Raw genomic sequence first — 16,175 nt, forward strand, 5'->3', positions numbered from 1 at the left:
CAGGAACCCATTATCCTCCAGTGCTGTCATATTCCAGAACTGCAACCTACTTGGAGTGCCCAGAAGTACAAGGTGTTCAGTGCTCAGAGACATGGCCAAGGTAAGGAAGGCTGAAACTCCACCACTGAACAAGACACGTAAGTTGAAACAGCAAGACTGGGCCAAGAAATATCTGAAGACAAGATTTTTCATGGACTGATGAGATGAGAGTGACTCTTGACAGACCAGATGGATGGGCCTGCGGCTGGATCAGTAATGGGCACAGTGCTGCACTTCGACTCAGACGCCAACAAGGTGGAGGTCGGGTACTGGTATGGGCTGATATTATTAAATATGAGCTAGTTGGACCTTTTCAGCTTGAAGATGGACTCAAAATCAACTCCCAAACCTACTGCCAGTTTTTAGAAGATACTTTCTTCAAGCAGTGGTACAGGAAAAGGTCTGCATCTTTCAAGAAGACCATGACGTTTCTGCAGGACAATGCTCCATCACATGCATCAATGTACTCCAGTAAGGGCCTCACAAGATGAAAGAATGATGACACGGCCCCCTTCCTCACCTGACCTAATCCCTATTGAGAACTTGTGGGCCCTTCTCAAATGGGAGATTTACGGTGAAGGAAAACAGTACACCTCTCTGAACAGTGTCTGGGAGGCTGTGGTTGCTGCTGCACAAAAAGTTGATCGTCAACAGATCAGGAAACTGACAGAGTCCATGAATGGAAGGCTTATGACTGTTATTGCAAAGAAGGGTGGCTATATTGGTCACTGATTTTTTGTTTGAAATGTCAGAAATGTTTATTTGTAAATTTTGAGTTATTATTCTCACTTTAACAGATGAAAATAAACGAGATAGGAGTTTTTGTTTTTCATTTAGTTGCATAATAATTTTGCACACTAATAGTTGCCCAATAATTGTGCACACATAGATATGCTCCTAAGAAAGCCAAAACCTCACTTTTACTCCCTTAAATATTCAGGTTTGAGGTTTATTAACATTTTGGATTGACCGAGAGCACTGTAGTTGTTCAATAATGAAATTCATCCTCAAAAATACAACTTGCCTAATAATTGTGCATGCAGTGTAGTAACAATTAAGTAAAAGCTTAAGGCATGGCTTGCTTTGGGGTGACAGGAATTCTTGCTTGTTGAATGCTAAAAGTAAATGAACTTATTTCTTAATAGTCAGCTAAACAGCTGCAGCCAGAATAAGCATTCTTCAGTTGTTGGGGGATGGAGGAGGGGACTAAACTGATAGAAGTGCCTTGGCATGTGCATTGAACAAATGATTTAAGCTATTCTTCCATTATCTTTTATGTGTCCATTTGAAGTAGTCCACATTTGCTATAAAATGTTCTGCAAACTGCCGTTTCTTGTACATAAAGCCAACAGTTAAAAAAAATAGGTTAAGTATGCATGATGTGTACCTAGAGACCATGTTTTATTGAATCAAAATACTTTACAGAAAAGCTAATGGGAACTATCAAACATAAATCAGCCAGTTGGGAAAAGGAACAGTATTTTTTATAGTCTCCAAGTTTCAATTTGTATAAGGACAGCATTTTCAAAACACTTTTACAAAATCTAAACATTGGCTAAATAATGGATCTGCCCAGTAATAAGAGAAGCAACTACAAATATGTACAGTGAGATTCAAGTATAGTTAGGAGCTTTACAAATTCAAATTACACAGGTTTTATTGTAAAGACCAGTATGTTTGCAAAATGTGAGAAAATCATTGCGTGGAATCATTATGTAAGAAAATGATTTTTCTCATCAACTTGTATAGTTTATGACTATAGGAGCTTTCGCTCTGGTACCATTTATTCTGAGAAAGACTTCTGTTCACAACACAGTAAGATGAGAGGACCCCAATCTTTTATGAAATAATACAAGTTAATATGGTGCTTTAAAAAAAACAAACCAAACATTTTGTTTTATAGTCTGGATTACTATTTGATTAAATAGCAATCAGATACACTGGGTATGAATTAGTTTCTTAAGCATAGAGAAAATCACTGTGCGCGCTCTCTCTCTCCATCGCTAGTGGCTCCTCAGATAAAACATGAGTCCTCATTATTGCTTTAAATTTCTGAAACAGATTATTTAGTCCAAAGACAATACAAATGGATGCACAAAATCTAATTATCACCAGTTCTTTAAAGCTACTAATATCCTAAATTCCATTCTGCAAAACTGAATAAAAATATGGTGCACCACAATAACAGTTTCTTTAAAAATATGATATTAAGCATAAAATGTTCTTGTTTTGTTTAAAAGCAATTCATCCATGGATTTCCTTGGATAGCAAAAAAGCCTGAATAAGTTCGTATCTACTGCCAAGGTGAAAACGCAGTACTGCTTACATTTCTACTATGTACCTATAAAAACTCAACATTGTCAAACCAAGTCTATCACATAGTTACATTCAACTGTGATAATCAAAATCAGTCCTTTACTTTGGCAAATATTTGCCCTTCTCAACCAACCGATCTACTCATGAGTCCAGCCAGTTTCTGTTGCTTCTGCCTCACACTTTCCATCATTGTCTGCTTCAGTGCACTGCTCTTGAAACATCTGGCTTTCACTGTTTTCGTCTGTGCCTTTCTGACTCAAACAGAAGCCCACTAGGTCTTGATCACCACTGTGACTTGTGTTCCATTTTTCTGCCGACACCTCATTGTCATAGATAGGCACGTCTCTGTGCTCAAGAGTTCTTTCGTCTTCAACACCAGCCAGCTGTTGATCTGAAATTACTGGGAACTGCAAACCACTTTCAATTGTGGAGAATGGGGCTTCCGAATTCCTTATATTTGCAGCGGCTTCTGACTCCTGCGTTTCTTCCGTCTGCTGCTGCTGTGCTCTGGCCCTCAGTTTTGCCTTCAGAGGTTTCTTGCCTTGCTTCGGGTGCCGGTCATGCTTGGAGAACCTCCAATGAAACTGAAAACAGATTCAGTGGTAAAGGTTAGGTTTGAAAAAGAAGATGAAGCACCTGGAGAGATCTACTTGAACTGCAGCTTAACAGTAATTTAATTTTAAAAGGCTATGCTGAGACAAGACAGCCTTTTGGTTCTTGCTTTTTAAATAGAAGTGATTTTGGGGGGAAAAAAGACATTAACCTGAGTGTTACCTTTGCTGTAGATATATCTTTAAGCTTCTTTAAAAAAAACCCTGTAAATTCCCAATGTCAACTGCTGTAACTGCTTTAATCAGCTGAATTTTTAAAATGTGTTAATCATGATCAAGTGGCTGCAGCAGATTTGTTTTTTCTTTAAGGGAATCAGTTTAGTTCACAAACTGAAACATTTCACTGTAGTTAGAAGGTTTTCTTCATAGATGAAAACAGGAAGCCTTATGTAAAAGGATGGCTTTACAGTGCTTCAGATTTGATTCTGACAAGGTCCTCCGGAATATGCAAAAGCAGAAACATGGTGCCAGTTGGCAACTTATCACGACAGTTGCATCTGTTTCCAGGATTCTGTGCTCTGAAGTACTATTTCAGGATTGAATCTGAAGCCTTGCAAAGCCTTAACTGGTAGGGATCCTAGTAAAACCAAAATGTATTTCATGTTGCATCCACCCATTTGATGAATGCTTGTGTATCTTATCTTCCTAAGTGGTTCAGTTTCAACAATAAGGTAACATCCAATTTCTTGAAAAATATTACACACTGGCAAGTGCAAAGTAGGAAAAAAAAGGCAGTTCTGTTGTTATTGGCAAGCATACACAACCAAGTTAACAGAATTGTTCTCCAACAATTCCTTATCTGAGGAATTCTGGCTAGTTAAGTTCCCCCAAAATACTCTTACTTTCTAAAACAGTTGGGGTAGTAGTCTGAATTTCTAAAGCACCTCTCACTACTGTATTAGATTAACGAAGTTGGGACAACATAATGCCATCTGAAGACTCTCCTAATTCATTCAGATAACTTGTTCAGTTTGTTCCCTTTCACATCGTCTTTCATTTTTTTCTGACAGAAATGCTGATAATGTGTTCAGGGATCATATTGCAGCATCACAATTTTATCAAGACTGTGCCTTCAAATTTCTGCCCATTCAAAAGGAACATATAGACCATCTGTCTCTATCTTTCCCTCTTTAAATACAGCATTCACATTTAATTATGAAAAAACTAATTCTACTGAGGCCAGAAAATACCAGTGGTTCAACAGCTCAGAGTAAAAGCAGAGCCACAGCAATCTGAGGGTAGTAAACTTAGCAGCACTACCAGATCTGGGATGCAAAAATCCACACAGCCACTAAATGGCAGCAAAGAGATACAGGAACCTGGTAGTTCTACATCTAGGTATCCAGCAATGGAATGAGTGCCACAGCAACATCTGTAGAAAAGCTGATTGCAACAGCTGATGGGAAAGGAGGGGAGCAGTGGATAAAATACTAGATTTCAGGAACTGATTCTTCCCCCTTAGTTCAGAGTGCGCCTAGTGATCTGGAGAACTAGACCAATCCAATTCCAGTGCTGTAAGGATAGAATGCAACCCCTTTAAGTGCTCCCCATGGCTTGCTATGCAAAACATTTCTTTCTTTCTCTTTGTGTCACAATATGGTTGGAGCCTGTCTACTAGGGGATACGATGTATGCTGTCTTCTTCTGCTATTCCCTTTGCCTCCTATTGCAATCATAATATAATTTCTTTGTGAAATGCACCAAAGAAATAATTTGAACATGCTGATTTTTGTGTGCTTATGTGTCTGCGTTCAGGTCAGCTTCACTGCATTCAGGAAGGAACACCATCGTTCTTTCCCTTTGCACAACCACTCCTCAACCTAACTAAAATTTGGAACAGTTCTTCCGCATTGAAGGGGCTACTATTGGTGCATTAATTCTGTCAAATTAATTTCAAAAAATAGTTATTGAAGAAGCACAGTTTCAAAACTCAGACACTGATTTTGATTATATTTGGCAGACTTATTCCTGTTATAAACTGATCTGCAAATTCTGTACCATTCTGACATAAATTGAAAACACCACAGCCTTTTTTATTTCTCTTAGGGTAGACACAGAGGACAAACAAGTCTCCATTTTAACTAAGCTCACTCCAGACCAGATTAGACAACGTGTGCTTCAGTTTGCAGTTAAATGGGCCATTCTGAAGCCTCAGAGTGGAGCCCCAGACTATACCCTGTGATCTGAGTATACCTCTACCAAGTAACTCTTGGGTATTTTGGTTCGTTTTCTTCTCCTGGGTAGTAAATGTCACACAGTGAAATGTCTTACTTCATGACATTACTTCTGACATGTCTTTACTTTTAATTAGCCAAAGTAGGGGTAGGCTTTAAATATGTAAAGGCAGGTAGTCCTTGACTCACAACTACAATAGGGACTGGAAAATTCATCATTAAGCAGTGTGGTCGTTAAGTGAGGCACGCTACTTTATGACATTTTTTGCAGTGGTCATTAAGCAAATCACTGTTGTCATTAAGTGAATCACATGGTTGTTAAGAGAATCACATGATTATTAAATGAATCATGCAGTTCCCCACTGATTTTGCTTGTCAGAAGCCAGCTGGGAAGGTCGCAAATGGTGATCACATGACCCTGGGATGCTGCAACAGTTGTAAACACATGCCAGTTGCCAAGCACCAGAATTTTGATCACATGACTGTGGGGATGCTGCAATGGTCGTAAGTGCAAGAACCAGTCACAAGTCACTTTTTTTCAGTGCCATCGTAACTTTGAATGGTTGCTAAACAAATGGTCATAAGTCGAGGTCTGCCTGTATCTCATTGGAGGAGAGGAGGGGGAAGCAAGCAATGCTCCAAATACTGTTGAGCTACAGTTTCTAGCATTCCTCAAGATTGACTGAACTGCCTGGGATTGCTAGGAGTTGTGTGCCACTCCATCTGAAAGTTGCTGAGCCACAGGTTTCTTGTCCTTGCTCCCCTTCTTTTATCTTCTATATACGTTATTGCTGTTTGTTAGCTTTAATAGCTCAGCCATAATTGAAAAACGGTTCAGTAAATGTTTTAAACTACAGAAAAGTTAAACAAGCAACTGATACGGAAATCAATTAAAATATGAAAGCTTTGCCAAGATAAACACACCAAACAGTGGAAGGCCATATACCTTAGGTTGTTTCCTCTTAGTTTTCTGGGGCAGGAAGGGTCTCTGAAGAAAGACGATCTGCTTTGTGGCTAAATTCCCATCTCTGCAAAATAAAAATAAAAACACTATCCTGAAAATGTTTTCCATACCTCCACACTGCATTTTAAAACTGATGACCATCCACTTAAATTAGCTTTAAAACATGTGGTACACACAAGGTCCTTCACCAGACTGAGCCAGTGGGATTAATACTTACATCTATCAGCTGTCTGTAAGCTTCTTCTGGACTCTCTTCCATTGTGATACGATTTAAAGTATGCTATCTTTGGGCAGAAAACAACACTTGGCCTTTGAGTGGTGCCATACAAAAACTAAAATTGATTTAAATTTAATATGACTTGAATGTAATATGATTACTCATGTATTTAATAACAATCTCCTCCTGTCATTTTTCAAGGGGTTCATTCAGCAGCAGCCTTTGGAAGGCCCATCCAAGGTATGAGGGGACCTTAAGGGGTCACCACACAAAACTGCTTATCTATTAAAATGTTTTGGAGCTGGAAAATAAACTCTTAATCAACAAACCTTTCTTAAAACATTTAGACCAACTGGTAGGTGTCGTCACGCTGTAGTGGATGTTAGAAAAGAAAACACCTGTTATATCCACAGTCTGACAAAACTCAGACTGTACAGGTAAAGGTAAAGGTTTCCCTTGACGTAAAGTCCAGTCGAGTCCGACTCTAGGGGGCGGTGCTCATCTCCGTTTCTAAGCCTTGGAGCCGGCGTTGTCCATAGGACACTTCCGGGTCATGTGGCCAGCATGACTCACGGAACGCTGTTACCTTCCCGCCGAAGCGGTACCAATTAATCTACTCACACTTGCATGTTTTCGAACTGCTTGGTGTGCAGGAGCTGGGATTAACAACGGGAGCTCACCCCGCCGCGCGGTTTCGAACCGCCGACCTTCCGATCGACAGCTCAGCAGTTTAACCCGCAGCGCCACCGCGTCCCTAAACCAGACTGTACAGACTATATCTTAATTCACTGTTTCTTTAACTGAAGTCTCAATAGTAAGGTGTGGTTGTAGCTCTGAAGTAGCACAGTCCAACCCACCCCTAAAGATGGCCACATATACTATGTCAGCTTGATTCCAACAGAATATTTGGTTAAAGAAGAATATATGAATAGTTTGCTGCACATTGGAGAGCTATGCCAGTCCCAACTTTAAAAATGGTCTTACGTATTTTGACTGCAATCAGCCCAAATTCTACAGACCTGGTTTTAGAGATTTCCCCAAACATTCCTTGGTTCACAAGTGGAAAATATTAACAAAACTAGGATCTTCCTAGACTAGAGAACAGCTTAAATGACTTCTAGAAGACTGTATCAAATGCAAGATAAACTTATAACACTTTAAAGACCAAAACATATGCATCACAATGAATTAGTTTCTGTTTAAGGCCTCATAGGATTTTGTTGTTTTTGCCTAAAGAAGAAAAGAAAAACATGTTTGAATCTAATAGTATTTTTCATTTTTTTTTAATGACAGATTTTCTAAGTAGAGACTCCTTTGCAATCCAGCATACTGTTGCCCATATCCCGCCAATTAAGAGGTATGGGCAATGGACCGGTATACACTTAGAATACTTGTGCAATTGTCTGGAATATATTTTGTCAGATTTGTACCTCCCTTTGTTTCAGAAGCTCAAGGCAGAGTACAAATGCTTCCAGTTTTCCCTGAAAATACCCTTATGAGATAGGTAGAGCTGAGAATGCCTCTACCCCAAAGTCATCCAGTAAGCTTCCATGGTTGATACAGATTTGAAACTGGTCTCCCCAGTGCCACTCCAGCACTGTAACCACTCCATCACAATGGCTCTACAACACTAACTACAACCCTAACCTGGAAGAGGCATACAAGTCAACACTAAATTGGGTCAAAATTAGTGAACCTCCAACTGCCAACTTCTTTTTTCATTATATTACATGTACCTATTAAAAATAAAGTCTCCTTCAAGTCAAGCTCAACTTCTGATGACTCAGTGGACATGTATATATAGCTTTTTGGCTGTGTTAGAGAAGTGTTTTACCAGTGCCTTCTTCCAGAACATCTGTTCAATTTCTCAGTCTAGACTACAGCCCAGATATTCAATGGAGGCCTTCTATTCAAGTATTAACCAGGCCTGATCTTGCTTAGTTTATGAGCCCATACAATATTGGACAAGAGCTACCACGTCCTAAGACATGTGTGTTAATTCTTTATTTAAATTTGCTGGTCTTTCTAACCAACCATTCAGGATTACAATTTATCTGAATGGCTTATTCCATAGTTGCAAAGATAAATGCAAATATTAGCTGAGCCAATCATCTACAGCCATTCAGTGGATAATTGTTGTTGTTTATTCGTTTAGTCGCTTCCGACTCTTCGTGACTTCATGGACCAGCTCACGCCAGAGCTTCCTGTCGGTCGTCAACACCCCCAGCTCCCCCAGGGACGAGTCCGTCACCTCTAGAATATCATCCATCCACCTTGCCCTTGGTCGGCCCCTCTTCCTTTTGCCTTCCACTCTCCCTAGCATCAGCATCTTCTCCAGGGTGTCCTGTCTTCTCATTATGTGGCCAAAGTATTTCAGTTTTGCCTTTAATATCATTCCCTCAAGTGAGCAGTCTGGCTTTATTTCCTGGAGGATGGACTGGTTGGATCTTCTTGCAGTCCAAGGCACTCTCAGAATTTTCCTCCAACACCACAGTTCAAAAGCATCGATCTTCCTTCGCTCAGCCTTCCTTATGGTCCAGCTCTCACAGCCATATGTTACTACAGGGAACACCATAGCTTTAACTATGCGGGCCTTTGTTGTCAGTGTGATGTCTCTGCTCTTAACTATTTTATCGAGATTTGTCATTGCTCTTCTCCCAAGGATTAAGCGTCTTCTGATTTCCTGACTGCAGTCAGCATCTGCAGTAATCTTTGCACCTAGGAATACAAAGTCTTTCACTGCTTCTACATTTTCTCCCTCTATTTGCCAGTTCTCAATCAAGCTGGTTGCCATAATCTTGGTTTTTTTGAGGTTTAGCTGCAAACCAGCTTTTGCACTTTCTTCTTTCACCTTCATCATAAGGCTCCTCAGTTCCTCTTCACTTTCAGCCATCAAAGTGGTATCATCTGCATATCTGAGATTGTTAATGTTTCTTCCAGCGATTTTAACTCCAGCCTTGGATTCCTCAAGCCCAGCTTGTCGCATGATGTGTTCTGCATACAAGTTGAATAGGTAGGGTGAGAGTATACAGCCCTGCCGTACTCCTTTCCCAATCTTAAACCAGTCCGTTGTTCCGTGGTCTGTTCTTACTGTTGCTACTTGGCCGTTATACAGATTCTTCAGGAGGCATACAAGATGACATGGTATCCCCATACCACTAAGAAATTGCCACAATTTGTTATGGTCCACACAGTCAAAGGCTTTAGAATAGTCAATAAAACAGAAATAGATGGTTTTCTGAAACTCCCTGGCTTTTTCCATTATCCAGCGGATATTGGCAATTTGGTCCCTAGTTCCTCTGCCTTTTCTAAACCCAGCTTGTACATCTGGCAATTCTCGCTCCATGAACTGCTGAAGTCTACCTTGCAGGATCTTGAGCATTACCTTACTGGCATGTGAAATGAGTGCCACTGTTCGATAGTTTGAACATTCTTTAGTGTTTCCCTTTTTTGGTATGGGGATATAAGTTGATTTTTTCCAATCTGATGGCCATTCTTGTGTTTTCCAAATTTGCTGGCATATAGCATGCATTACCTTGACAGCATCATCTTGCAAGATTTTGAACAGTTCAGCTGGGATGCCGTCATCTCCTGCTGCCTTGTTATTAGCAATGCTTCTTAAGGCCCACTCAACCTCACTCTTCAGGATGTCTGGCTCTAGCTCACTGACCACACCGTCAAAGCTATCCCCAATATTGTTATCCTTCCTATACAGGTCTTCTGTATATTCTTGCCACCTTTTCTTGATCTCTTCTTCTTCTGTTAGGTCCTTGCCATCTTTGTTTTGGATCATACCCATTTTTGCCTGGAATTTACCTCCAATGTTTCTAATTTTCTGGAAGAGGTCTCTTGTCCTTCCTATTCTATTGTCTTCTTCCACTTCCACGCATTGCTTGTTTAAAAATAATTCCTTATCTCTTCTGGCTAACCTCTGGAATTTTGCATTTAATTGGGCATATCTCCCCCTATCACTGTTGCCTTTTGCTTTCCTTCTTTCTTGGGCTACTTCTAGTGTCTCAGCAGACAGCCATTTTGCCTTCTTGGTTTTCTCTTTCTTTGGGATGTATTTTGTTGCCGCCTCTTGAACAATGTTGCGGACTTCTGTCCATAGTTCTTCTGGGACCCTATCTACTAAGTCCAGTCCCTTAAATCTGTTCTTCACCTCCACTGCATATTCCTTAGGAATATTAGTGAGCTCATATCTAGCTGATCTGTGGGTCTTCCCTAATCTCTTTAGTCTGATCCTAAATTGTGCAATAAGAAGTTCCTGATCGGAACTACAGTCAGCTCCAGGCCTTGTTTTTACCGACTGTACAGATGTCCGCCACCTTTGGCTGCAAAGGATGTAATCAACCTGATTTCGGTGTTGTCCATCTGGTGAAGTCCATGTATAAAGCCATCTCTTAGGTTGTTGGAAGAGAGTGTTTGTTATGCAGAGTGAATTGTCTTGGCAAAATTCTATCAGCCTATGTCCTGCTTCATTTTGTTCTCCCAGGCCATACTTACCTGTAATTCGAGGTGTCATTTGACTGCCCACCTTAGCATTCCAGTCTCCTGTGATGAAAATAACATCTCTTTTAGGCGTGTTGTCCAGTAGGTGCTGCAGATCCTCATAGAACTGCTCTACTTCAGCTTCTTCAGCATTTGTGGTTGGGGCGTATATTTGGATCACTGTGATGTTAGATGGCTTGCCCTGAATTCGAATTGAGATCATTCTATCATTTTTTGGATTGTATCCAAGCACTGCTTTAGCCACTTGACTATTAATTATGAAGGCTACTCCATTTCTTCTGTGGTCCTCTTGTCCACAGTAGTAGATCTGGTGGTCATTTGATGTGAAGTGGCCCATTCCAGTCCATTTCAGTTCGCTGACGCCCAAAATGTCTATCTTTAATCTTGACATCTCACCAATAACCACATCCAATTTGCCCTGGCTCATAGATCTTACATTCCAGGTTCCAATGGTGTGTTGATCCTTAGAACATCAGATTCGCTATTCACCACCAGCACCGTCAGCCGCTAGCCGTCCTTTCGGCTTTGAGCTAGCTGCGTCATCATGTCTGGGGCTAGTTGAGCTCATCCTCTGTTCCTCCCCAGTAGCATTTTGACCATCTTCCGACCTGGGGGTCTCATCTTCCGATGGTATACCAACATATCTCTGGTTGTACTGATCCATTTAGTTTTCACGGCAAGATAATAAGTTTATGGAAATCATAAACATAATACGTGACAATTACTGAGATTTAAACATCTGATTAAACAGGTTCATAGTGGAAAAGTCCATTAACAGCTGAATGGAACCTCCCCAACTGATAGTGGAATGGAATCTGAATAGAACTTTGGCAGCTGAATGGTTACATCCATAGGAAATAGCTTTGCTGCTGCTGGAGGACAATGGACAGAGGAAAGTCCATCTTTTATTGCCTTAATTTGAGCATCCAGAAGCATGTTTCCCTGGCAGTGGGAACCTCTCCTTCATGAATGCTGCAATCCTAATATAAATACTTCTGTGGATGCTTCAATCCTAATGTAATTTGCTCCCCTCCCCCAGGCTGCTTAATAATAACAAAACTACTACAGGTGTACTTGAACAGAAAACAGAGTTTAAAAAAAATGAATGGAATCAGCAATAATCCATGTTGATAAACTAATTCAAGTTGATAAGCCAGGCTACCTCTTCCTAGCCATCCTCTATGAAAAACAGGACAGGCCTACATGTGATGCTCTAGCACTGTCTTTGAGGGGGTGAGAGTGGGAATTAAACCTTTGCATTTCCCCTCTGCTATGGACAGGTGCAATCTAAAGTAGTCCCAGCTTTGCTACCCTCCGGATACCTTAGATTGCAAGATCCACCATCCACAGTCAACACAGCTGGGGTAAAGTGGTGGGGATAGCAATTCAAGGCTAGTGCACCACACTAAGGAGGGTTAATCTAGAGCCTCACTAATTCTACATTAGATCTTGGCTACCATTTTAAGGACAAAAATAAAAGCTCGGTGCTTTTTAGGGTGCTGGGGATTTTGTTTTAATTTATTTTTGGCCTCAAGATGCTGGTTTCATATCTTGGTACACTGAATCCAATGCTAATGGCATTTAAAGATGAAGGCTTCTGCAAGGGAGCAAAGATAAATGGCAGACATACAAGAGATGGTAGCAGCAAATGGCAGTCTAGGTAGATATGGAAGCCACATGGCTTTTGTATCTTTGAATTCTATGACAATAATTCATATTCCTGGGATGGAATTTTCCTGCTTTCCCCTGTAGCTTTCCACAGCCCCCTCCAAAAAGAACTCCTGTGTCTGGGGATTAAAGACCCTTTGAGAATGTTTGAGATGTAGTGCAGGTGAATATCACTCCTACATGAAAGAGCAGTCTAGGGTATGAGCCAGCAAGGAGGAATGCCCTCACCCACTCTTTCATCAGGAAAAGAAAATCAAACAATTGATAATGTCTCAGATAATTGATAGGACTTGTATCTGCAGCTTGCATTGTCTACCCTGTGCTTGCCAAAGACTGCTTTCTATTTGCGCTGCAAGATTAACACACAGAAAGAGGAAGGGCTGAAATACTTTATGCTCTATTGTTATGCTGGCAGCCGCTGTACAGGCTGTTTAAAGGCTCACAGAAAAGATCCCTATTGTAAGATCAGTTTTTATGACTGACTCCTGGATTTAAGGAAAAGGCCACCTCTTGACTGTACCTGTTTGTCTTTACAATTGGAGTGGGAAGTACACAGGTCAGCTGCCATCCATATACGGCAAGCGAGTTCAACAAGGGGATATAATCTGCCTGTACTTGGACCCCCTAGGAAAGAGAAATAAAATAATTAAATGTGAAAAGTGAGCCTATTTTATAAAGATTGTTTATTAATGGGTTAGATTGTTTTCGCAAATTCAGCAAAACCAGAAAAGAAATTAATATCACAAAACAAAAGGAATGAAGGGGTCATTTTTCAGTTCTTGCTGAAGGGATAAATAATTTTGTTTAAACAGGAGAAACACATTTCTTTCCATGCTCCAAAACCTTCCATGTGGCAGCTGATGAATCAGATCAACAGGAATAATTCATTTTGTTTTGTTGGAGATTTCCTGGATGAATGGCCTCCTGCAATATTAGCTGAAAGAGAACAATTACCTCCTTCCAGACAAAAGAGTATTCAAGCAATACAAAAATCTCAGCTCTGTTAGCACAGGCCAATCCTGCTTAGAACTGTACAAATGCAGCACGGTGGCAGCTAAAATACATCAAGAAGCTCTTCATTTACACCAGATGGGCCAAGGAGACACAGGGGAGGGGAATCCTGCTTCTCTGATTTCCAGAGCATTTCATGGTGTGTTAAACAACATTAGGGCAATAATGAGTCCAGGTCATTTACATCCCAGCAGCAACAGCAAACAAACAAAATGAATGCAATCCTCTTTGTTCTTTGCATTACCTACAGGCACACGAGCACCACCAATTTGTTATTTTTCACTAGCAAATATGCGAGCAAGCACAAAGTGATGCTTTACACATTGGGGTCTGACTCAAAGACAGAATTAGTCTGCACACACACAATAGTTAAAGGATTGTTTCAAAAGGCAATGTAACACAAGATATAAGCCCCTGTCTGGAATAGGAAAGGAATGGGCAGAACCACAATTTATAGACAGGTCGATGAAGAATAAGAATTGGTGAGAATTGGTCCATCTCAATGTAATAATGACCCATTTCCTTCATGGAACAGCCCTCTGGATGGGTTGGACTTCAATCCTTAGAAAACCAGTCAGCAGGCTTAAAGCCCATGGAGTCCCCCTCTCTGCTCTAAAGTACCATGGATGCTTTTGACAGTTAATACAGTCAGAGCAGAAATTCACTGCCTCGCCCATCATGGCTCTGCAGTGTCCAGCTGCCAAACAAGCCTCTGTTGTCTTGCCATTTTTCAAATGGCCAAAAGCCTTTGGGGAGGGGAGTCATTTCTGGGGGGTGTCACCCCCTTCCCTTGTGGCCCAGAGCAGGATTAAGCAATGATGGCAACTGGGCACTCAAGCTTGGTGTAATACAACTATCTATGCTTGGTTTTTGCATAAGCTGTACCATTTTGCTCTTAGCTACCACTGATGGTTTTCTCTATAGGCATGCACAGCATGCTCACAGATTATTATTATTACTGTACTGCTACTACTACTTATTATGATTAGGATTATTTAGATTTAATGCTCCTTTTTGCTCCTGGTGGTTCCTATCCAGTCATTGTGTAGCTATCACTGATGGGACCAAGTGTTAGACCTCATGTGCCATTTCGTGTTTCCATCAGATTTTTTTTTTTCTAGTAAGGAAAAAAGACAGACATGGCGGGAAAATACAGGAGGGTTACAATGGAAGACATAGTGTTTGGACTTTTTATAAAACTCCATGGCTAAAGGGGTTGAGGGCATAATCAAAGTCTTTTAAGAAAGCATCCACTGGAGTTTTTACATATATTTTATTAAGCTTTAAAAACATCACAATCAACATTTCTTTAAAATCATTCATTATGAATATCTATCACAAATATTTATTTATTTATTCATTCAAATTTTGGCACCACCCATCTTCCTCAAAGAGGAACTCTGGGAGGTTTACAATAAAACTAAAAATAAATACAGATTAAAATACAATAAAAACAGTAACTCTTAAATAAAAATATAAATATAAAATATAAAATCCAAGATGGCGGTTTTAAAAGTTCTTAAATACATGAATACATAGGGGCCTCTTTAAGCCACTAACCACCCCCACCCAGGGTTGATTACACCCCCTCCCCTGCTCCAAGTGAGATGTCAGAGCCAGGTCTTTACCAGAAGGCCAGGAGAGTGGGGGCTTGCCTCACCTCTGGGGGAAGAGTGTTCCATAGGGTGGGGGCCACGGCAGGGAAGGCTCTCTTCCTGGGCCCTGCCAATTGACAGTCTCTCATGGACACAGGGGTCCGTAACATGTCTCAGTGCCTGACCGGGTGGGACAGGTCGATGCAGTGGGGGTGAGACGGTCCCTCAGGTAACCTGGACCCATGCCACATAGGGCTTTAGCAGTGATAATATACCAACTAAATAACTATACAATGACACACATATATTACTATTGTATAAAAACTATGTACTTAAAAAAAACAGTAACCTATTTTATAAAACACTATATGATGAGAGAAATAAAAAGTCCAATATTAATACACACACACACATCCTGGATTACAAAAAAGAAAAAGGAGAAAAATTAAAATCTTTAACTTCCCCTTCCATCTAAATTATATCTAATTCTAAAAAAAAACAAAAAAACAAAAAAACAGGAAAAACATGTTAAAAAAATAAAACAAGGAAAACAACATTTAAAAAAAAAGGATCAGGCATTAAAATTATATAATTTCCCTCAATGTTATCATTATGTTTGCATAGTGAATTAAACCAAGATGGAAAGAAGCACCCAGTGAGGAAGGCCACAAAGGGCCCCCTGATCTGTGAGTGTTATTTTATACCTCATCTATTCAAGGCTTCAAATCTCTGAAAAACAGTTATTGACTTGATCAAGCCATAACAGATCAGCTGGAATAAAAATGTCTCTACACTTTACCTCCCAAGTATTGTCATCAAGGTTGCCAAGTTAGCTGGCCCGCCCTATATTTACATGTTTTCATCCTACACTGAACACAACTCCTTTGTCTTTTGTCCCTCTTTTTAGGAACAGTGGCAAGTTCCAAAGGAATCAAGGGGCCCCTGACAACCTGGTTTAAGAGGAAATGGCTACTGGCATAGTGGCTATACACTGCTACTGGTGTCTTCCAAAATCTGGAATATACAAAACACACGGCAAGAGTCACCCTTGATTCCCCTCTCCCCCCCA

At 40.4% G+C, this 16,175-nt stretch overlaps 1 protein-coding gene across 1 annotated transcript in view; it reads right to left on the reverse strand.

Moving 5' to 3' along the window:
• Positions 1–1,910: 1,910 nt before the first annotated feature.
• The window catches only part of RFTN1 (raftlin, lipid raft linker 1), a 116,120-nt gene continuing 101,855 nt past the window's right edge, over positions 1,911–16,175 (reverse strand). Inside the window, exons 8-10 of the mRNA XM_063303862.1 lie at positions 13,021–13,124; positions 6,086–6,167; positions 1,911–2,939 (exon numbers count right to left, since the gene is read on the reverse strand). Coding sequence (XP_063159932.1) covers positions 2,493–2,939; positions 6,086–6,167; positions 13,021–13,124 — 633 coding nt within the window. The 3' untranslated portion in view covers positions 1,911–2,492. The remainder of the gene's footprint in view (positions 2,940–6,085; positions 6,168–13,020; positions 13,125–16,175) is intronic.

The sequence above is a fragment of the Candoia aspera genome, chromosome 4 (assembly GCF_035149785.1).
Source record: "Candoia aspera isolate rCanAsp1 chromosome 4, rCanAsp1.hap2, whole genome shotgun sequence".
Taxonomy (NCBI): domain Eukaryota; kingdom Metazoa; phylum Chordata; class Lepidosauria; order Squamata; family Boidae; genus Candoia; species Candoia aspera.